At 38.7% G+C, this 24268-nt stretch overlaps 1 protein-coding gene across 2 annotated transcripts in view; it reads left to right on the top strand.

The window, feature by feature from the left end:
• LOC124804654 (FHIP family protein AGAP011705) overlaps nucleotides 1-24268 on the top strand; it is a 228100-nt gene that overhangs the window by 191286 nt on the left and 12546 nt on the right. For both annotated transcript variants that reach the window (XM_047264879.1, XM_047264878.1), the window contains exons 10-12: nucleotides 8949-9135; nucleotides 16858-17014; nucleotides 18918-19068. In XM_047264879.1, the coding sequence (XP_047120835.1) occupies nucleotides 8949-9135; nucleotides 16858-17014; nucleotides 18918-19068 (495 nt within the window). The remainder of the gene's footprint in view (nucleotides 1-8948; nucleotides 9136-16857; nucleotides 17015-18917; nucleotides 19069-24268) is intronic.

Raw genomic sequence — 24268 nt, 5'->3', positions numbered from 1 at the left:
CAGTTAGTTCCACTTTTCTTCTGTAACTTGTAGCTTGTTGTTTCATGTTTGCATACAAAAAACACATACTATTAGCATCAGTGATGTGCTGGTGTGCTGCAGCATTCACAATGTGGCAGACATAGGTGTTTGTTTATATCACAGAATACTCCAGAAGTCAAGTTAACATTTTCTGATACATCCAGAAACTACTACTGAACTCAGTTGTGTTTATAGACTTAATATTACTGACTTTAAACTTGATACGTACCTCTGTATGAATACTTAATGTACAAAAACTGTCTTTTAATTGTGCCTGTCTGCAGCTTAACATGTCTTCTTTATGGTAAGTAGCAATCTCTTTTCATACATTGTTGATATTTTCAGTGGAGTTTCCATTGTTTAAATTGATTAGTATGAAATGCATACTGTTGTAATAATAATCTATCAGAGATATTAAAAAACGATTAGATTAGGGACCAGCATAAATGGTTATATAAGTAATGTAATAATGCATGGCTCCCATTAATGGAATGGCAACTTAATTAGCATGGATATCACAAAAATAATACAGCAAATTTTACGCACAAATAGTAAAATCAAATAATGGAAACGCCATGTTGGAATATCAACAATATTAGGAAAAGGATAGACTACTAATCACTGTAAAGATGACCCATTGATTTGCAGACAGATACGATGAAAACAGTGTTACACATTATAGCTTTCGGCCAAAGCTTTCTTCAGTAAAGAAAACAGACACACACACACACACACACACACACACACACACACACACACACAAATCAAGCGCACCTCATGGATACACAACTGCTACACCAGCAGACCAGCAGATGTGACCAGAATTCCAGTCCCCACAACACAATATCATCAGAAAATAGCAATAGCTTCATCTCCCTTCCTTTACAAGATCATTTTGTCTAATTCACAATTTTATCCATCACCATTATAAATAATGATGGTGAAGCCACACTTTCTTGTCTCAGTCCCATAATATTCCTAAACCAAATAGTTCTAAGTGCCAGTAAGAAAGCTTTTGTTCCAAGTGCCATTAATACAGAGGCACTAAACTTTATTTGTGATAATAGAAATACAGTAGTCATATTTTAACTTGTAGAACTGTAGTTAACAAAAACCATTTCTCATTTATTTTACATTTTTTACTAGAGAATAACAAAATTAAAATCATGAAAAAAAAGTCTGAGTATTGCAGAGTTTACTGTAAAGTTCTTGCACTGTAGAGGAAGAAATTGGAACATTTTCAACAGGTCTCTCTGGTTTGCAAATGACAAAACATGGTGGGTCTTTCAGATGAAGTATGGCATGACATACATCTGCTATGGTCTTCCCCTGTTTGAATACATTTACATTTTTCCATTCTTTTAGTTCAGAGTAAGAATTTTTATTTGATATGAATGACCATGAGAGTCTTTGATCATACTGGATTTGGAGATATTACCTGCCTGCATTGACAGCAGTGTTTCAGCAGCATCGTTAAAATCAAAGAGGTCAGTTGAACGCATTGGAATTACATGAAATATGTTCATAGCTTTAGCTCACTCAACAATCTTGTTTAAATATTGTGGATTAAAGACATTGACCTATGGCTCTTGGAATTCCTGAGGGAAGCACATACCACACACACTTTTAATAATGAATGTTTGAAAACTTCCCTCCATGATTTTACATTTGGAACAAGTCTAGAGACATGCAACAGAGTACCGAGAACACAGTAGCACTGAAAATGTATTTTGTGAGAAAGTGGCACTTAGAAAGTTTTGGAATTCCACTCTTCAATTGGAGGCAGTATTGTGCATCCACATCTTACTAAACTGGTGGTTCGATAATATTGGCACATGCCGTGCTGCATGCTCTGTGGCATAGAGGTTAGCCGTCGCTTACTGCAGGTTGCCAGTTCAAACCCGACTACCAATTTGTCACTTGGTATTTATCATTTCTGAAAGGTTCTAGAAAATCTTATGTTTGTAATGTTTGTATGTTCTGGAATATTTGTTGTTTGTATAAATAGCGGCATGCTCCATCCAGTAGTTCAGTTCAGTTCAGTTCAGTTCAGTTCTGTTCTGGCTGTACGCCGGAGTTCATAATAAACATGCTCTCAGTGCTAAGTGTTGTACTTCAGTAATGACAGTGCTTTTGGATTTGGGTTTGAGTGTTTTTATGATGTTACTTTTTTTGGTGGGGACTTTAAAACATTTACGTCACTGTAGCTCCAATTAGGCAGTTCAAAAGCTATTGCTTAAATGGACAGGGACCAGAGTACAATCAGTATTTTGTTCCCACAGTCTGTATATTCAAGCATTTTGTACGGGTGAAGCAGCTTTGGATCACTACCCACAACTCATCCCTAAGGCTATGTGTACTGGAACAGCAAAATTGATGAAAGAGAAACAGCTCAGATCTATTGATGAAGAATTGTGCTACCACTAAAGACTACACAGTACTGGAACCTGCTGTCAAACTGCCTACAGGATCTTGTCTGACCAAGAAATGATATTGGTAAGTGTCAGCCATTCTGCGACAATTTTCAGATGCTTTCAAAACCAGAGTTTAAAAAGTGGCCATCTGTGAAACACTGTATCAAGTAGGGTGACACTCTTAGCTAACACCCTTATAGGCACAATTTGCAAGGAGGTAGAGAAGATGCTGCAGTATTACATCATTGAACCTTTAGAGAGTCCTTGGTACTCCATTGCAGTCTTTGTAGAAGAGGAGGATGGCACCTAGTGTTTCTGCCTCTAGTACTGATGACTGAACAAAATAATGGAAGAAGGTGTCTGTCCATTACTGTGCATTGAGGTTGCCCTACACTATGATCATGCAGTCAGGCTCCCAGCAAACTGAGGTTGATGAGGATGATGGAGGAAAGACTGCTTTCATAGCTCCTGACGACGTTCATGAGTTCAAAGTTATCCCGTTTGGATTGTGTAACATTTCAGACACCTTCCAATGAACTGATGGACAAACTGCTTCTACACCTTACACAGATGACATGTTTTTGCTATCTAGATGACATGGTAATTTTTTAAAGACATTTGAAGAACATCTAAGCCACCTTAGACAGCCTAGAGAGAGAGAGAGAGAGAGAGAGAGAGAGAGAGAGAGAGAGAGAGAGAATGGCGGCCACCTGTGTATATTGTATATGGGCTTAACAACATTTGCCATTCTCTCTCTCTCTCTCTCTCTCTCTCTCTCTCTCTGTAGGCATATAGGTTCTCTAAGCTATCTGACAATAGTTGAAGTGTGTTCAGGCTGCAGGTCTATGCCTGAATCTGAAAGAGTGCCTGTTCCTCACCAAAGAAAGAAAAATATTGGGGCACCTAGTGAATGGTAGTGGATTTCATCCCAATCCAAAGAAAATATGAGGGGACAGATTTTTGACTCCTAAGTATATTTGTGGTGCGAAAAGTTTCCTCAAAATTTGCTCATGCTACTGGCGATTCATAAAGCTTCTGTGACAAGTTATGTACCTCGCAAGAACTACGGCAGGAAGATACCAAATTTTCCTGGTATGTGGTATAAGAAAGATGTTTCCTTGTCCTTAAGGTGGTGCTAACAACTTTTCCAATCCTAGCATTGTATGAAAAGAATGCCAAGGCAGAACTTCTCTCTGACAACAGCTGTCTTTGGATAGGGGCACTCTTATACACATTCTGGAAGTTGATGAAAAAGGTGATAGCTTATGATTGCAGATTAATTTTCAAGACTGTGAGGAAAAACTCCTACAACTGAGAAACAGTGCCTTGCAGTTGTTTGGGCGTTCAACAAGGGCTGCCCATATTATTTGACAAACCATTGACTGTTGTGACTGATTCCCAGTGCTGATTGATTAGTCTAAACGATTCATCACATTGTCTGGTGAGATGATCTCGAGGCTTCATGAGTACTAACTCACAATGGTATACAAAAACGGATGCAAAAACAAGGACACAGACTACCTTTCAAGGAATCCTTTTGGATTGCTGCATTAAATGATGTTTCTGCTGAATAAAGAAACTGTAGAAGCCTTAAAGAATGTGGAGCTGAGTAAAGTAGGATTCCAAGTAATAAATGGAGCCGGTCAGTGTGGCCGAGCGGTTCCAGGTGCTTCAGCCAGGAAACGCGTGACCGCTACGGGCACAGGTTCGAATCCTGCCTCGGGTATGGCTGTGTGTGATGTCCTTAGGTTAGTTAGGTTTAAGTAGTACTAAGTTCTAGGGGACTGATGACCTCAGATGTTAAGTCCCATATGAGAAAGACATTGATCCAATAGGGTGGAAATAGTGGCTCATCATCCCAGCTCACCTGCATCAGCAGTCCTAAAGTATTTCCATGATGCACCAACATCTGATAATCTGGGATTCACAAAGACACTAGACAGGATCAGACAAAGGTATCACCGGCCAAGTCACTAGCAATCTGTTAGACGCTATGTGAGCCACTGTAATCAGTCCCAATTGTGGACACACATGCCTCAGTTACATAAGGGGCAAATTGGAATTGACCCCTTGGGTAGGTGCCCCCCCCCCCCCCCCCCAAAAAAAAAAAAAGAAAGAAAAGGGGGGGATGGATGGATAATAGTCTGCAGGTCTGTAATGAATACGTCATCTGCTATGCTGTCACCAAAGCTGCACAGACTACCAAAGCCCCAGAAATTGCAAGATTCCTTATAGAAGACATTATTTTGAAGTGCAGAACACCCCAAGTGGTGATCTTTGATTGTGGGAAAGTTTTGCAGTTAAGAGTAGTATCAGAGCTATCCCTGATGCAGGATGACAACTGTCTATCATCCACAGATAAATAGCCACACAGAGTACTTTAACAGATGTTGGCAGGTATGATCTTGATGTTCATTGATGGCAGACAGGGATACTAAGATACAATGCTGCCCACCTTGAATTTGCATATAACACTGAGAGCCAGACATTACAGGCATTACACCATTCTTTCTGTTTCATAGTTGTGAGGCCGTAATGAGAATTGATACGCAGTTCCTGAAGGATGAATACGTGAAACACCTCATCACTAGGATCAAAGAAGAAAACACAGCTGGCTTGCATAAGGACCCTGGAAGTTCGGGAGAAGGGCCGAGAGTGCTACAATGCCAAGCAGCAACCAGTGAGATGCAGCCTGGGAGACTTGATTTGGATTTTGATGCTTGTGCAGAAAGTAGGGCTTCGAAAAAAGTTACTAATGTGCTAATTTGGGCCATATTGTATCATTAATTGCGTACTGGGTAGGATATATGAGGTTGAGGATTGTGTCCACACATAAGGAAGACAAAAGTACAAATGTGTCGTCTGTGTCCTCCGAATGAAGCCCTACTACAGTACTGATACGAAAATTGACGTTGGGGGCTGTTAAAGGAAATTGAAGACCTGCTAGCCGACCATCAAGCTTCTACTGGAAGGGCTACATTTGATGCACGTCATAGTGAAGAGTATGTGACAACTTAACGAGGATGTGAGGATCCACCAGTGCTGCCATCCAGGGGAGCATTGACAAGATTTAAATCCAGGGTGCTGTAGTTGGCAATTTGCTGTTATTCCAGGAGAGGGAGCAGGGCACAAGCTGTGCAGCATGCAGTGTGCCATATCAGTTAGCATCACTGGCTGGAAAGCTGCAGGGCACCAGTTCAAACCCACCCAAAAGCAATTATTTAGTATTCATTCTTTCTGGAAGATTTCAGAGATTTCTTATGTTTGTAGGTTTGCATCTTCTGCAATATTCAAAGTCTGTATTAAGAGCAGCACACTCTGTTCATGAGTTCAGTTCCATTCTAGCTGTTCGTTGGTATTTGTAATAAACATGCTTTCAGTGCTAAGTGTTGTACTGGTGATGCTGCTTTGGGGTTTGTACCTTATTCTGCTTGTACTGTGGCATTATCCACACTTATCAGTACATGCCTTCTTTGAAATAGGAATTACTGTATTCCCTTCAAGTCTGAGGATATTTATCTTGGTACATACAAATCTTACGTAAAGGTGAAGTTTTGTTGTTCAAGTCTACCCCAAGGGCCTTGTTTTGACTTACAATGGGAGGTCCACAGGGATGGGAGCAACCCTTTGAAACCACCTGTGTGGTGGTGTAGATTACAGTCTCAAGTATCACACACTGCAGCCATTCACCAGAGTGGGACCTTGTGTGCGAGTAATTGGTGAAAAAGAATGTTGCGTGATACCCTAGAGTAGGGGTGTCCAACCTTTTAGCTTACCTGGGCAACATTCAAAGAAGATGAATATTTTTGGGCTGCACATGATGTACACAACACTGACAATAAACTGCTGGGGGTGGGAGGGTTGGGGGGGGGGGGGGGGTGAGAGAATAACATTGTGCAACGGGAGTTTCAAATTGGAAATATTCAATTCATGCTTGCTTTGAGCTGCAAGCAGATTGTACACCCCTGCACTAAAGCATTAAAATTAAGGACATTATGTACAGTGGTGGCTTAGCACAGTGGTTGGATACATTTCGGACATGCTGAAGAAGCCGGTTTTGAATCCTATTATCTGCTTTGAAATTTTAATTTTTAAATCTTTGTAGAAATTACTTTAATAATTATTTTTATTCAGTTAATTGTATTTTTTATTTCTAATCCTACGCTGTGTTATTTTAATTATTTCATTTTTTGAGAGTGTGATTTTAATTGTATTTATGTACTTACTGTTAAATTTAAACATTTGAAAATTTCGATCTGTCAGTTAAAAAGCAAAAGTACAAATAATATATTTATATTGGCTGTACAGTGGTGTGAAGAATATGTTTTTTGTTGCAAGATGTACATTTTTAGATGGTTTTCATCAAACAAACATTTAAAAAATAAATTAGTTTGCGCTTTGCACAAAATAGTGCAGATGAAGATTTTTCAGGAAGAAAAGATTATATATAAATGAAAACTCAACCTAAGTGAGAAATAGAAATAATGTAAGCAGTAACATAAATGGAAATATAAAATGATAAAATGAAGAAATTAAATTGAAGCTAATACATAAAAATAATTAAAATTACTTGTACAAAGATTCCAAATGAAAAAAGAATGGTAGGCAAAAGAAATTGAATAAATGGAAAAGTTAATTATGATTAAAATGACATGACAAAGAATTGAAAATAAAAACAATTAATTTAATGAAATAATGATCAAAGTCATTACAGTAAAGATTTAAAAATGAAAATTTCAAACCATCTGGTAGCATTCAAACCTGCAACCTTCAGCAAGTCAGAAACCTATCTTGACCACTGCACTACTGCACCACTGTAAATAACTATTAATTTTAATGCTCTTGAGCATCGCGTGACATTATTTTTCATTGATTATTCACAAACAGGGGTGTACTTTAGTGAATGGCTGTAGGGTGTTATACCTGGGATTCTAATATGTGCCATGATGGAGATGGTTTCAAAAAGTAGATCTCACCTCTGGGGAACCACCCCTTATTAGATCCTTTAGTATTCCATCGATTCTTCTTGCAGTATCAAATATCCGAAGTCAGCTTCATCTGTTTCCTCTGCTCTTTCTGCAATGTTGTATTCAAGTTTGCCTCCCTTATATAGGTAAAGTAGATAGCTAAATTTCCGCATCATGGCTCTAGATGGGCCACTTTGGCTTGACTGACACGGGTCATCCTCTGCCAGTGGTGTCATTTGATGGGAAATGGAGGAGCACATGTTTAGCACTCCACTCCTCTAGTCATTGTTGGATTTCTTGTCCATGGAACCATTATTAATTGGTCAAGTAGCTCCTCAGTTGGCCTCACAAGGCTTAGTTTGGCCTCACGAGGCTTAGTGCACCCTGCTAAAATCCTCCGACCAAGGAAAAATTCCTGGCAATCCCGAGACTTGAACCTGTTTCTCCGCATTGCAGTCAGCCACCCTGACCATTCGGCTGTGGAGGCGGACTTCCCTTGAATATACCCTCTATGTATACCTTACACATTTCAGCCTTCCTTTCTTTGTATGGTACGGGCTTGCCTTGTGTGGTTGTAAAAATCACTCAAGGGCTATTTTTTCTCCAAAGGCTAAACATATTCGCGGGTGGGTGTGGACTCTGACCATAATTTGATGATTGTGAACTGCAGATTAAAACTGAAGAAATTACTGAAAGGTAGGAAATTAAGAAAATGGGACCTGGATAAATTGAAAGAACCAGAGATGTTCGAGAGTTTCGAAAGTAGCATTAAGTGACAATTGACTGAAAGAAGAGAAAGTCGTACAATAGAAGTTGAATGGGTAGCTTAAAGAGATTTAGTAATTTAGCAGCAGAGAATCAAATAGACAAGAAGACAAGACCCAGCAGAGATCCTTGGGGTAACACGAGCTATGGAATTTAATTGATCAAAGAAGAAAATATAAATATGCAGCAAATGAAGCAGGGAAAAGGGATTGTAAGCATCTAAGCTAGATGGGAAACGCCAGGCTGTCGAAGCACAAATGACTATGAGTAACGTAGATGCCACCTATAGAAAAATTAAAGAGACCTTTTAAGGAAAGAGATAGATACATATAAAAGTAAAAGTGATACATTTCCCAGCTTTCGGAACCACCAGTTCCTTTCTCACTAGAGGTTGGGGCCATCTCATCTTGGGATTTGAGTGACTTGCTCTACCTTTTCAACTTTTGCCTCCTACTGCTGTTAGTTCTGAATGCTAGAAACGGTATGATTTCCACTTTTATTGTATCTATCAGCAGTATTACACTTTTCATGTCCTGAAGGTAAGTGCTAGCCAGCAGTTCTGACTCATATTTTATTAGTTTTCTTGACGGAATTTTCCTTTCATTCTATAAAAATACATTCTGCAATCTAAACATCATTATCTGCAGAAATTGACAGTTCATAATTGTTATGCTACTGAGTTTTTATAAAAAATTCCTTTTGCATTATCTGGTTTTTAGTTAATTCATTGAAATGTGGTTATTATTGCGAGCTAAATCATGTAATATCTTTCTGCTGACAGGTTCTGGGGTCATTGAAGCATCGGCTGGATGCAACCCTGTCTCGAGCTCCTGGCCGTGCAGAGCAGTTGGTAACTGATGCAAGAGATTTCTTACTGGCTCGTGAAGAACGCCTCGCCAATGCCCGACGTGCTGTTGTGGCTACAGCTGGCTCATCACCTGATCCATCTGGCAATAATTTTATCAGGGGTAACCAGTGTTAGTTTTAACGTGTTCTGTAAATAACTTATACAACCTGATGATGTGAAACATATTATTAGTTTCACTGTAGTTATATATATTTTAGATTATATCTTTTCTCAATGACAGTGCAGAATATTTTTCTGATAAAAGAATTTTCCTTTCTTTTTTTATGCTGAGTAATCAGTTTATGGGACACTGAATGAAGACGATTTCAAGCTTATATCACGAAATGTAATAATACATAGTTTTGTGTGAACATGAAGGTGAAATAAATGCAAAGGGAAGTTGTTGTGATAATGAAACTAAAAAGAGGACTAAAAATTCTGGTGCACAGAAGTGGATGTACAAATTGTGTTTATTGGAAGAAAAAGAAATTGGAATCCCATGTTAATACAGGTTTTAGTGCAGCCTGTGTAAATGCAGAACTTTAAACTATTTGCTGTAGGGGAATACAAAATAGAGAATTGAGCCGGAGAAGGTAGATTGCTACTTACTGTAAAGAAGACATGCTAAGTTGCAGACAAGCACAATTGAAACACACGTGCATAAAGCTTTCAGCCACATCCTTCACCAGCAAAAGAGAAACACACGCCATTCATACACACAAGCAAGCACACCTCATGCACACATGACTGCCAACTCCGGCATGTCAGACCAGAGTGCAACTGTCACGTGGAATGCAAACAGCAATCTGGAGAGGACAGGGAAGGGGAAGGAGAAGGGGAAGGGGAAGGGGTAGTAGTGTATGGGTGGGGAATGCTGTCTGGCAGATTGTGCAGGGACTAGAATGCCAAAAGGTGCAGCATCAGGAGATTGTGGGGCAGGGAGGTGGGGAAAAAAGGAGCAAGAAAGGAGAGGAAAGGTGGGCTGATGCTTTGGCAGAGGGTGGCAAACAAAGAGAATGGAGATGAGAATGGGGAGGAGATGATAGGACAGAGATGGGATGGAAACTGTTGGGTGGAGGGTGTAGGCACAGTATGTTAGGTATGCTAACAGATGTCATCCTTGACTGACTGGAGGAGAATAAAATATGACTTAGACACAATTTCCAGTTGATGTGATGAATGGCAGCTTCTTCCAAATGTAGAAAAGTGTAAGTTAATGCAGATGAGTAGGAAAAACAATCCCATAGAGTTCAAATACAGCATTAGGCTGTACTGCTCTACACAGTCTTATTGGTTAAATATCTGGGCATAATTGTGTGAAGTGGTATGAAGTGGAACGATCATGTATGGCTGGTAGTAATGAAGGTGAATATTCAACTTCGGGATATTGGGAGTGTTTTAGGAAAGAGTGGGTAACATGTAAAGGAGACCACATATAGGAAACTAGTGCAACCTATTCTTGAGGGCTGCTAGAGTTTTTGGGACTCCCACCAGGTCAGATTAAAGGACGATATTGAAGCAATTCAGAGTTGCGTTGCTAGATTTTTTTACCAGTAGGTTTGAAAAACACACTGATATGGAAATGCTTCAGGAACTCAAATGTGAATCCTTGGAGGCAAGGCAATGTTCTTTTCAGGGAACACTGTTAAGAAAATTTAGAGAACTGACATTTGAAACTGATTGCAAAATGATTCTACTGCTGGCAATGTACATTTTGCATGAGGACCATGAAAATAAAATAAGAGAAATTAGGGCCTGGATGAAATCATATAGATAGCTGTTCTTTTCTTTGCACTATTTGGGACTGGAACAGGAAGGGAAATGACTAGTAGTGGTGAAATGTAGCCTCTGCCATGCACTGTATGGTGGCTTGTGTAGTAGGTATGTAGCTAATATAATAATCTATTTTTGGCTTTTCACCCTTTTCTTTTTCTCTTTTAAAATTACTAATTTGTAAAGCATCTTCAGTGGCTTGTAATATATTGAGGTCACAAAAGTCGTGGGATACCTCCTAATATCATGTTGGACCTCCTTTTACCTTACAGAATGCAGCAAGTCAACATGGCATGAACTCAACGAGTTGTTGGAAGTCCTCTAAAGAAATATTGAGCCATGCTGCCTCCATCACTGTCCATAATTGTGAAAGTGTTGCCAGTGTAGGATTTTGTGCACGAATTGAACTCCCGATTATGTCCCCTGCAGGTGATGTCGTGCTGTTACTTAGACACCCATATTTGTTGTCTGCTGCCATAGCCCATTAACGCCAAATTTCACTGCACTGTATCTTCTGATACATTTGTCGTACTGTAACCCTAATCCTACTATTGTACTTTAGTATGCTTTTATCTAAATAACAGAAAACCCTGTTTCTATGTTGCCACGTATACTACACACCAACAGAACAAATAGTCCTCTCACAAGAAAAGCCACGTATAACCCCCTTTCTAAAAATTAGGTTGTTTCCAAATAAAGTACACTATGGGAAGGCAGTCCTGTTAATAGGAGAAGCTAATCAATAATTACCATTTTTACAGGATTTGACTGTGTGTTGTGTCTAATGGATAAGTAAATCTGACTATTCACTTCTTTTCCTAAGATCCTACCCAGCAATTAGATAGAAACGCAGTGTGAATAATATTATACTGAAGCTAGGATAACTCAGTTCCAAGTACATTTAGTGGTTTAAAACGTGTACTAATGGTCCCCAGCCTATCCAGGCAATGAAACAGTGAAGTATTGGAAAAGCAGAAGTATGAATTTTGCCTACTTTCTTGCTATTGTTTAATACGGTTCTTCAAATAAATATTACTCCACTTAAACAATGTTGGACTACACCCTTATACACTAAGCTTTTAAAAGAGAAAAAGCCCTGTAGATAACTTCAAGGAAGCAAAAAAAAAAAAAAAAAAAAAAAGGCCACAGGGGACATTTAGAAAAGCACTTTCCATAAGCAACAAACTTAAATACTAAAATACACACTTTTTATACTGAACATTTCACTTCAATAAAAACTCTTTCTTAGTGGAATTTACTTTCAAAAGCTATTACTCTTTAAACTAATTCCATTTAGTCATATAACAGATTCTAGTAACTTGGCTTCACTCTGATTGAATTTTATGTAAGCAAACTTTTACTATAACTCTTTGCAATAATTAAGAAAACTTTTTTTTTTTAAGAGACAATTTAAATGGTGCCTCTTTATATTAACTTGGCAGTTTATGAGTGTGTAAAACAGGATACTTGGTTTAATCAAACACCAGGAAGGAACCTTATATAAACATATGATTAGGATGAAATAACAGGGTGAACCAGTTTCTTTAAAAACACAGTGTACATTAATGGTTCACATTTTACAAAAGTAAAATTACAAAAAAATCTTATCTGGTGGCTGTAGGCTTGGGTATGGCGAACAGCTATGATGGCTACACAACCCACAGTACGACCTGCAAGTATCTTGCTGTATGAGCTCAATTCCTCTTCTTGGCTTTGTTCAATTTCACATACTCAGCAACTTGCTGCTATGCTGTAAGTCGTTTGCGATCTCCAACCGAGGCATTTTTTTGCAAATTTGCTGGCAAAGCTTCTCCTGCTCCACAAAGGTGTTGCCTCAGTGACTGCTTGCCTACAGACTGTGTGACTGACTTCCTGCACTTGCTCTAGGTAGCATGCGAATTCACCCGTGCCACCTTTTCCACTCCTCAGAGCCACTTTTGTTTTGAACAAAAGTGCACTGGCTTTTACAACAATTATTTCTTACATTGTTCCTGAGCATGACCATTTCTTAAATTGTCAAATTTATGTCAGTATGAACAATTTATACACACAAATATTTTTAAATACAAAATGTCATCAGAAACTTATTTAACATAATAAACAATTTACATAGTATTTTACATAAATTACTCACATACAATGCAAAGAACTTAAAAATCCAGTATAGCACACTTTATTTTACATCTACAGAAAATATAGTACCAATATGCAAAAATTTTAAAGCAAAACAAATTATAAAAATTTAAATGAAACATAAACATATAATCTTATAGTATGTCCCACATTGATTTCTGTAGTTATTTCACACAGTGCTGCTTGTGTGTTAGCACTGACAACCCTACATAAAATTTGCTACTCTCATTTAGCTCGAACTACCATTCTGCGTTTAAAGTAATTATCTTGCAACCATATTCATGCTGGAAATATTTTCATATGAATCACCTGAGTACAGATGACAGCTCCGCCAATGCACTGCTCTTTTATACCTTGTATATGTGATACTACCTCCATTTGTATATGTGTGTATCACTATCCAATAACTTTTGTCACCACAATGTCCGTGTTTTTTTTATGTAAATAATATTTGCATTAGATTACGTAAATGTAAATGTCGTGTGACTAGGGCCTCCCGTCGGGTAGACCGTTCGCCGGGTGCAAGTCTTTCAATTTGATGCCACTTCTGTGACTTGCACGTCGATGGGGATGAAATGATGATGATTAGGACAACACAACACCCAGTCCCTGAGCGGAGAAAATCTCCGACCCAGCCAGGAATTGAACCTGGGCTCTTAGGATTGACATTCTGTCGCACTAACCACTCAGTTACGGGGGGCGGACATTAGATTAGGTGTCACAATAGGAATGGACGATATTCAGGAGTATGACAGCCTCGATCATTCGAAACAAAAAGGTCTAGTAAACATGGGTTCTAAAATGCATACCTGAAGAAGTGGTGTGTTTCAATGTAGAAAAGGTGAAGTAGTGCCGGATAATGATTACAGATATGTAACTATATTACAATTTTTTGCTATTCTCTTATTGTTTGGTGAGAAAAAACATTTTGGAGCACAAACTTCATAACATTAAATTTCTGTTTGATTCTACATGTGATTTTGTGATCATATTAATCCATATGTGTCGTCCTGGACTGATACTTAGTTGACCAATGTATGATAATTGGCCTGTGGACACCAGGATGGTGTATAAAATAGTGATGGATATAACAAGAAAGAAAGATCGCAATAAGCACAAATTTGACATTCACAGAAAGCAAACAGCAGCTGACACAACTACACAAACCACATCAAACCACACACAAAACTGCAAACTAGTTGGTCTCAGCACAGCATACACAGGCTAGATAAAATCCCACTCAGCAGAGAAAATTATGAAAAAGAGTTGTAAACAATACAGCTCATAGCCAAAAACAATGGATAAATGTCAACAGAATACATAAACTCAACCCCCAAAAAAAAAAATAAAAATAAAAATAAAAATAGCCCAAGAAAAATGAAAGTAAGCAGAGGACACAAGCACCACTAAACACAAACAGGACAGACACTACAGTACACACACAAACACACAGAAGGGGAACACTCATGACATGACTAACAAGAAGAAATGATGCACTTTATCACACAAACACAAATAAAAAACAGAATAGCAAATACACTAAAGAAAGAAGGGTAACATGTAAAGTATAAAACAAGAATCACACTCGTATCACATTTACAAACACCAATGAGAAAAAAAGGAAAAGAAAAGAAAAACAATCAGTTCTTGAAGAGCTACTATATATCAGTTAAAGTTAAAATGTCAAGATCACAAATTGCTGTATCTGGGAATGTGCAGGTAGAAATTTCAAAACTAGACACAAACAACACATAAGAGGCTGGAAGTATTAAAATAGCCTTTTTTTTTTTTCTCTGAACACCTAATAAAGCATGGGCATGACCATCTAACATGGAACAGGATATAAAAATTGTCATGAGCAACAACAACAGAAAACCCCTAATGTTACATCAAAATTTCCACTAAAGAATCCTTGCACTGAACAAGAAAATTTAAATGACTAAATCAAAATAAGTAACAATTCACTGATTATCTTAGCTACTGAAACAATAACTGAGATGCAGAACATATCTAGGTTAAATAACAACTTAATCTCCCAAACACATGGACACTCCAAACAAAGAAACATAAATATCTAACTAACACCACAACAAAAACTAAAGATGAACAAAACAATACACAGCGACAGTTGGAAATACTAGATATAGTAAACACACACACGAACAACATACAGGGAACTGTGAAAGATAAGTGTTCGATAGAAATGTGTTAAAAAGATGCAAAAAATCTGTCATCCTCCTGTACATAGGCCATCTGGATACAACTCCAGGACAACACATATGGATTAAGAAGATCACAAAATCATAAGTAGATCCAAATAATAATTTAACCCTATGAAACTTGCTCTTCAAAAAGTTGTTTCTCATTTAACAAGAAGAGAATAATAAAAAACTGCAGTGTAGTAGCTTATCTGTAATCATTATGTAATGCAGACATTATATACATAAGACAAACATATTTCAAGGTGCAGAAAATGTTTCACAAATAAAAAGAACCAAAATGGTTGCTGCCCAAAAGAAACAGCTTTTCATTTAGTTGCATAGGCAGACCACATCTCTAAGATCACATTTAGCTACCTGCAAGGATACATGTGTCATTATCGGAGAACGCAGTGTCCACAGTGCAGGCATATGTTGTTTAATCTCCACTCATTGTATGAAAAGTTTATCTCTTTGGGTATTACTGTTCCATTGTTCTCAGTTAGGGAAATTTATGACTCATACTAAATTGTAAGTGGTTAGTAGCACATTGCGATCATTTTTTCTGCCACATTCCTAAAACAAGCTAACATAGAAATCTCCACAAATTAATTTTCATTTTCTCTGCATGACAGACAGCACAATAAGGAATCGAAATTTTTGATGATAATTTCCCAGATACTCAGTGGGTACCGTAAGTTTGTATCATCTGTAAGCATTCCTTTTTCTAGTATTTGGTCATGTCTATATAGCCTTATATGTACAAAAATGCTTATTTTACGTTTATATTCATTTTCATGAATATGATATGTTCTCCTTCATCCTTCTTATATCTAAACGAATAATCAGCTAAGATATAACTTTGTTTCTGGTTCTTGATTTTTCCAGTCAAACTAACAACTTGGTTTTGCCCCTCTTTCCTCCTCCCCTTCCTCCTCTAACACCTCTAACAACTGATTAACCAGGCCTCCAATAGCCACAAGAATTTTCATTTGTTTCCTGGTTCACCCTTTATGCTAAGAGATTTACTAAATTGTTTTTGCTCTCCCCCCACGCCCTACCCGATTCCGGTGTTGGCCCTGATAGATACACCCTCTTAACCCAAAATAGTTCAAAGTTATGCCAAAATTGGTTGGAATGGCTTGTAGGTGGACAGTGGTAATCATACCTTTTAGCTTTGAAGTATTTTGACCTCGTTTAGGTAAGAAGATTCTTATAAGTAAAACATAACAAAAAATATGGTTTGTTCCAAATATTGGATCAGAAGTAATGTTCCCTTGTTTAAATTTGGTTTCAAAAGAGTGCACCTAGGATCATATCAGGGAACTTGTAGCCAAATCTACTGATTGAGACACATTTGAACAGCATGTTTTTATGTTGTAATGTATTGAGGCATTTAATGTTCAGAAATTTTCTTTTTATGTATCCCATGACATATAATAGCACAAAACATGTATTCATATATACTGCTCTTTCAGTTACTTTAGTTCACTTTACGTGTAAATTTCATGTATTGTAGACTCATTTTTCTCTCTTATCACACTTTTTGGACATTCAGCATGAACATCATCTACAACACTCATTGACTTAACATGTCTTTTAACACACAATTACATTATGAACCAGGGAACAAAATCTTGCACTGCTCTCTGTATATATTAAATTAATGATCATGTGTGTTTAACGTGTAAAAAAAAGAAAAAAAAAGAGACCACAGTTGTGCAATACTTCTGTTTCAGGAGAGAGCAAAAGGCGAAGCTTCACATCTACATTATCATCAGTATTCCGTCGAGCTGGTGTTTCAGTCCCTGTACATAGCCTAAGTAACCAGATCTCAGAGACACCAGATGGGCGCCCTATGAATAATAGCAGCCAGCGTTCAAGCCCTCGTAACAGGTATTTGTTAATTGTTAGTCAGTTGTAATGCATGTCAGTTGTAGTTTTGGAAGCACAGGGTTGGAGAAGACAAAAGCAGGGATTTATAAGGTTTTGGAAATGGACTTGTTGAAAATGCTCTTGTCCTATACTACTTCTTAATTGAACAATTCTGTGTATTGCATGTAAATCTATTTAAGAAAACACTAAAACATATGCACAGTTCCAAATGTCACACTTCTTTTTATTTTGTGAGTCCGTGAACTGGTTATCTCTTGCACAAGAGTCATCTTGCATAAATCTGCAGAAATTCTGTCTTAGGCACCTTGCGAGTAAGATACATACTAGTTTTCACACTGATGGAAAATATGGAAGCAAGAGGATGGTGTTCAGTGACAGTGTGATCTACTGTCTGTCCTGCAAGTATTTTCCAGATTTTAATACTGTTTGCCACCTCCAAGACTAATGTCAGAATAAATGACCTTCAGACAAACTGTGTACCTTACACTTTCTAGTAGCTATATCCTTTCATGTATACTGTACCTAACATGCATTTTCAATAATGATGTCTCAGATGTGGTACATTCTTTCAATTATTATTCACATACAATTTTCATGTGGTAGATAATCATGTTACATATGCTACTTCTGACACAATTTTTTTCTCATCTATGAATCAAAACTGTGGTGTCACCGCCAGACACCACACTTGCTAGGTGGTAGATTAAATCGGCCGCGGTCCATTTAGTACATGTCGGACCCGCGTGTCGCCACTGTGTGATCGCAGACCTAGCGCCACCACAAGGCAGGTCTCGTGATACGAACAAACACTCACCCCAGTTGTACGGACGACCTAGCTAGCGACTAGATGTACGAAGCCTTTCTCTCTCATTAGCCGAGAGACAGAATAGCCTTCAGCTAAGTTAATGGCTACGAACTAGCAAGGCGCCATTAGCCTTACAGTGATTGTAATTAAAGTCTCCTGTGTATAGTCAAGAGCGATGTACCACAATGATTGATTAAAGATAAGTATTAATCCAGCTACGTACTTTTCTTCATAGCATTAATTACGTAGCCTGTTCCAGTACTTCACGCCCGTCTGCGTTAGTCTAGCGTGCATTTTCAGCCATCTCGATCTACAAGGTGTTGGCCCAGCTGCCGACACATCAAAAACAGTGAATTCGTGGTGTACATATCTGTTGTCTAATGAAGTTAGATCAGGAGAGAAGTGGAGGTTGTTTACGATACTAAAAGTATTTTTCTGTTGGTAATTACAATAAAGTTTCAGTATTTATTACTGACATTGCATCAAAGAAACTGTTCTGTAAAAAGTAGTGTACTATGATAAGGATGGCACTGGTAGTTGGCTGCAACCTTATAGTAAGAACCATCTCTGCATTTGCCGGAAGTAATGTAAGGAAACCATGGAAAACCTAAATAAGGCTGGCTGTAGGAAGATTGGTGCCTCCACCTGCCCAAATAGAAGGCCACTCTCAAACTCTGCTGCCTCATTTGGTTTATCCCTAATGTTCAGTACTCTTTTACAAATAAGTTTTTTAATAATGTAAATGGTTAATGCTTCAATGTGCATTCATTTCTCACTCTGTCACTTTGCACACTATATACACATTATTTTGTAACATTAAACACACTACTTACTTGAAATGAAAAGATCATATTAGAGCTATATGTATTCATTTATTTTTTTTTAAATTTAGAACTTCTAATATGGTGTGCATCTACCTTATCAAAAGAACATTAAAGAATACACACAAACATATTGCTGTTGCAACACTTATAATCTAATAAGAGACATACTGAGTCATACAATGTTATTACATTTAAATTATCTAAGTTTAATAATTGATTCTACTAATTGAATAATTTGAGGGCTTGCATATAATAAGAATATGTATTGTTGCAGTTGGCTGGAAACTGGAGAAGTACGCTCAGCAGCCATGTGTGCAGTGTTGTTAGATGAATGGCTGAAAGAATTGGCAGCAATAACACAGGAACAGGCTTTGGCAGGCCTTGCACCAGATGTTATTGATACACCATTGGATGGCGCCGTGTGGGTATGTAATTTGAATTCTGCTCTTATGAATTGGTTATGTGCCATGGAAGAGGCATCTTGCATGGGTCTATGTTAATCCTCACTTACGCCCCTTTTGAGTAAGACAGTTATGTTTCCCACTGGTGGAAAATACAGCATCAAGTGGATTGTAATGTGTGAGAATACAATATGATCTACCATTTGTATGGCAAATTTTCTCCAGCTTTCAGTAATGTTTGCCACCTCCAAGACCAGTGTCAGAATGAATGACCTTTATAAAACTGTTTGTGATACATTCTAGTAGATATCTGTTCTTTTATACTACACCTGACATATGCTTTAGGTGATATGTTCTCCACAAAAAGTACTCACATACAATTTCATGCAAAAAAAAAAAAAGGGGGGGGGAGGGGGGGGGTTTCTCGTAACATTTTCAAGGAGTCTAGAAAATGAGTCACTGCAAAATGACTTTATTGCATAATTATATAAAAATAAGATCCCGTGTAATTTTTTGTTTTAAATTGATGAAGAAGCAGGTGGGCTGACAAGTACTTAATTTTAGGAGGCACAACAAGAGCAAACAGCAGGAACACATGGAAATGGTTAAAGTACTCCCAACTTTTGGAATTTCAGGTTTCATGACAATAGGAAATGGTTGGGCGTTTCATAATACTAAACTATGCAATGTTTGTTGTGTCTTATGCATTGTTTCTGCTTTGGTGCACAGACTATGCACAGCTCTGACTAGTGCCAGTGTGTGTCCACATTTGAGGGGACTGGGCAGCACACAAAAATGCAGAGCATTTTCTACTATCAAGGTTGGGTAGGTATGTGTATGTGGAGCCATCTGGCAGGCAAGCAGCAGTGATCTCTTAAGTGATTGTTATATCCGTTAGTTGCTTAACAAAGTAATTTTAAAAATACGATCAACCTTGTGCTTTATGTAAGTCACAATGGAGATACGTAGTTTACCTTATGTCAAGCTCAGGGTGGAGATGTGCCTCGAAAATTAGTTCACAAGGAAATTGAATTTCCTGGAAAAGCCAGGATATTGTGAAAGACTCAGACTCAGGGAGTTCTTAGAGATTCTTATGGGAGTTGAACTGCTCATTGATGGAAAGAAATGTTACAAGCTACTTTCTACAAATCCTGCTTTGGGAACAATCAGTTCTGAAGTCACATGGAATGGTGAAGAAGGGCAGTGAATTATTGTAATGCTTGTTGTTCAGTGGCAGCTAACTCCTGTGTGCTCACTGATCTCAGGAATCTTCAATCCTGGGCTCCAGGTCAGTTTCCCATTGCTTGAGTACAAGTGCAACGAAATGTAATGTGCTTTAAAATTTGCCATGTAGATTTAAATTTGTCATTCATCCAAAAACTAAGTTTTTTATTTTTTAAACTTTTTGAACTCATTTTGTAGTTTAGCATTGAATATTTTAGCTTCATTTCTTTTGTACTAAGTTCAAAACAAAGTAGTACTTTGCTGATTTTCTCGCAGCATAGTGGTGTAAGTTTACTCACTTGCCAACAGTGACAATTTTCTTTTTTAAAATCAGTGTTCCCTGTGAGAGGATCAGCCTTGTCATAAGCAACAGTCTAAACATTTGTGCCAGATAGATAAATTACATCCATAGGCAGCATGTCACTAAGTTCTCTAGTGACAAGCTAAGACAATAATATTCACAACTATTAGGGGCCAAATGAATACACATTTTACACAGTCTGGTGCCATTGCCAAATAATACATAACTTTCACATTTTGACAGTGTTATGAAAAAGATAGATATTTACTCACTGTGTAGTGGAAATGTTGAGCCACATACAGGCACAACAAAAAGACTACTAAACAAGTGCTTTATTAAGTGGGTGGAATTGATGATTGGTGCAGGTGTGCATTGAGAGAGTCTTTAAAGAATAAATAAAAGTTAGTTAATAGGGCCTAAGATTCTTGCTGTTGGTTTGGCATTGCTATGAGAATTAGAGATGCTCTATTACTGCAGTACAGCAACTTTAAATAATTTCCAAGGTTAAAATTTTGCTACTTACAGAAATTGCAATTATCTTTATACTTTTAGATATTTTAGATAACTTGTAGATCTTTTCTGTCATTAAAATATTCTGTCATAGTTTCAAGTTGATGTGAATTTGGGTGACCAAAGACACATTTATGGCAACATTTCACCCTAGTATTTTGTTATGGATGCTTAAGTCTCAGTATTATTTCTGCCTTTCAGACTTTCTCTCCCATTACACAATTCTAAAATATTTTAGACCATAGGTCATTATTAAAAGTTTCATCATGCCACATGTTAACAGTCAACAAATAAAATGAATTAATGCATATTTGCAACATACATTCTATTGCCACATATAAAAATGTTAAGTTAATCAAGAATCATGTGCATTGAAATGGGGCTGATCATGAACTGACACAAAATTATTTGATTATTGATCTCCTTCTTTTCTTTTTTGATTTTAATAATGATCAGCAGCATCTGGACACAGTTAAACACATCTTCTCATGAGCATGGGTGTTTGGGTCAGCATTAACTTGGTCTGGCATGTCGAAGTCAAAGTCCGCAAACTACACTAGAATATCCATTCGCTGATGCCAAGCCTCCAAGTTAAAAATAAATAAATGAAAATGTGGTGTTTCACAAATGACACACAATTAACCTGTTGTGGCACAGTGTCAAACACTGAAACACTATGGACTATGTGATATGTACGTAATGGAAGCTGTTCTCCAGCTGACTGGTGACGACACGTACATGTTTGCAAATTAGGTACTTAACACAAACTAACTAATTTACATCATGTAATAGCGCCATTCCTATTTATAGATGAGCATAATATGAAAAAATCATAAGACTATCAGAAAATGAACTTTCGACCAACAAGACTTTCGTCAGAGATAGAACACACACACACACACACACACACACACACACACACACACACACACGACCACAGTCTCTGTCTGTTGCAGTTAGACTGCAAGCAGCAACGCTAGATGGTAGAAGAATCTGGGTGGTGGGGGAAAGGAGGAGGCTAGGGTGGGGAGGGGAGGGATAGCAGGGTAGATGTTGGGGACTGTGAAGTGCTGCTTTTGCCAGTGTTCAGGGACGAGGTGGAGAGAGGGCAGGGCAGCTCGGTCGTCGAGAGGTTAGACGGGGCATTGGGTGGGGGGGGGGGGGGGTTAGCGGAAAAAGAGAGAAGTAAAAAGACTGTGGTTGCATTGGTGGAATAGAGGGCTGTGTAATGCTGGAATGGGAACAGGGAAGAGGCAGGATAAGTAAGAATAATGATTAGCGAAGTTTGAAGCCAAGAGGGTTAAGGGAACATAGGGTGTATTGCAGGGAGAGTTCCCACTTGCACAATTCAGAAAGGCTAGTGTTGGTGGGAAGGATCCAGATTTCACAGGCTGTGAAGCCGCCACTGAAATGAAGAATGTTGTGTTGGGTGGTGTGGTCAGGAATGGGGTGGTCCAGCTGTTTCTTCTTTGCAGACCGACAGATTGTTAGTTGTCATGTCTACATAAAATGCAGCACAGTGGTTGCAGCTTCACTAGTTTCACAAGTAGCCCTGCCTTTGATGGGATGGTGCTTGTGACCAGACTGGAGTAGGTGGTGTGAGAGGATGTATGAGATAGGTCTTGTATGGGACAGGTCTTGCATCTAGGTCTATTAAAGCGATATGGGCCATGAGACTAGGGGATGGGAACAGGATGTGTGTAGGGATGGACAAGGATATTCTGTAGGTTCATTGGGTGACTGAATACCATTGTGGGAGGTATGGAACTGATGGTGGGTAGGACATTCCTCGTTTCAGGGCATGACTAGAGGTAGTCAAAACGCTGGCAGAAAATGTGACTCAGTCTCTCAAGTCATGGGTGTTCTGAGTCACGTGGGGAAGGCTCCTCTGTGGCCAGATGATGGGACTTTAGGAGGTGATGGGTGACTGGAGAGATAAGACATGAGGGTTCTGTTTCTGTACAACGTTGGAACGGTAATTATGTCTGTGAAGGCCTCAGTGATACTCTTGTGTATTTTGAGGGGGACTGCTTGTCACTGCAGATGCAATGGCTCTTGTAACTCAGTGCCATCCGGGACTGGAGCAACTGAATCACATTCTCCACCAGGGTTTCGACTACGTCTCATCATGCCTTGAAATGAGAATTGTCCTACCCACTGTCTTTCCCAGCCCACTGCATGTACACAATTTACTTATCCATCCCTACACAACCCCTGCTCCCAGCCCCTTGACTCAAAGCTGATATCACTGTAATAGACCTAGATACAAGACCTGTTCCATACATATTCCCACCACAACCATCTACTCTAGTCCGGTCACAATCATCACCTATTCCCTCAAAGGCAGGGCTACTTGTGAAACCAGTCATGTGATCTACAAGCTAAGTTGCAGCCACTGTGCTGCATTCTATGTGTCTATGTGGACATGACAACTAACAAGCTGTCTGTCCCCATGAATGGCACCGAAATGGCACTGACAAACTGTGGCCAAGAAACAGCTGAATCGCCCCATTGCTGAGCACACCACCCAACACAACATTTTTCATTTCAGTGGCTTCTTCACAGCCTGTGCCATTTGGATCCTTCCCACCAACACCAGCTTTTCTGAATTGTGCAGGGGGGATCTCTCTCTGCAATACATCCCACAGCCCCATAACCCTTCTGGCCTTAACCTTTGTTAGTCTCTCTCCTTACTATCTAGCCTGTTCCCATTCTAGCACTACACAGTCCTCTGTTCCACCAATGCACCCACAGTCTTTTTACCTCTCTCCTTTTCTGCTACCCCCTCCCTGCCGACTGGACTGCACGTAGCTGCCCTGACTACCCTCTCTACCCCTCATCTCTGTGTGCTCCCACAAGCATCGCTTTACTGTCCCCACTCCTACCCTGCTAACCAACCCCTCCCCTTCCCAGTCGCCTACTTACCCCCACCACCCAGTTGTGTCTTCTACTACGTACAGCTGCTTGCAGTGTGGCCTCATCAGCCAGAGACTACAATTATAGGTTCTGTTTTGTGTGGATAATTTATGTACTTGGGGATGACAAAACCCACCAAAATGTCAAATTGAATAGTTGATAAAGTAAAAAGATATTGTAATCTTGTCAAGTAAAGACATGGTCAGAGTCCATGGTTTCTGTATGAAATAAATTGTAGATTATATACAGCAACCAGCCACGAATTGGTTTTAG

Source organism: Schistocerca piceifrons, chromosome 7, assembly GCF_021461385.2.
Source record: "Schistocerca piceifrons isolate TAMUIC-IGC-003096 chromosome 7, iqSchPice1.1, whole genome shotgun sequence".
NCBI lineage: Eukaryota > Metazoa > Arthropoda > Insecta > Orthoptera > Acrididae > Schistocerca > Schistocerca piceifrons.
The sequence above is the reverse complement of the archived record's forward strand: the minus strand, read 5'-3'. Positions and strand labels throughout refer to the sequence as shown.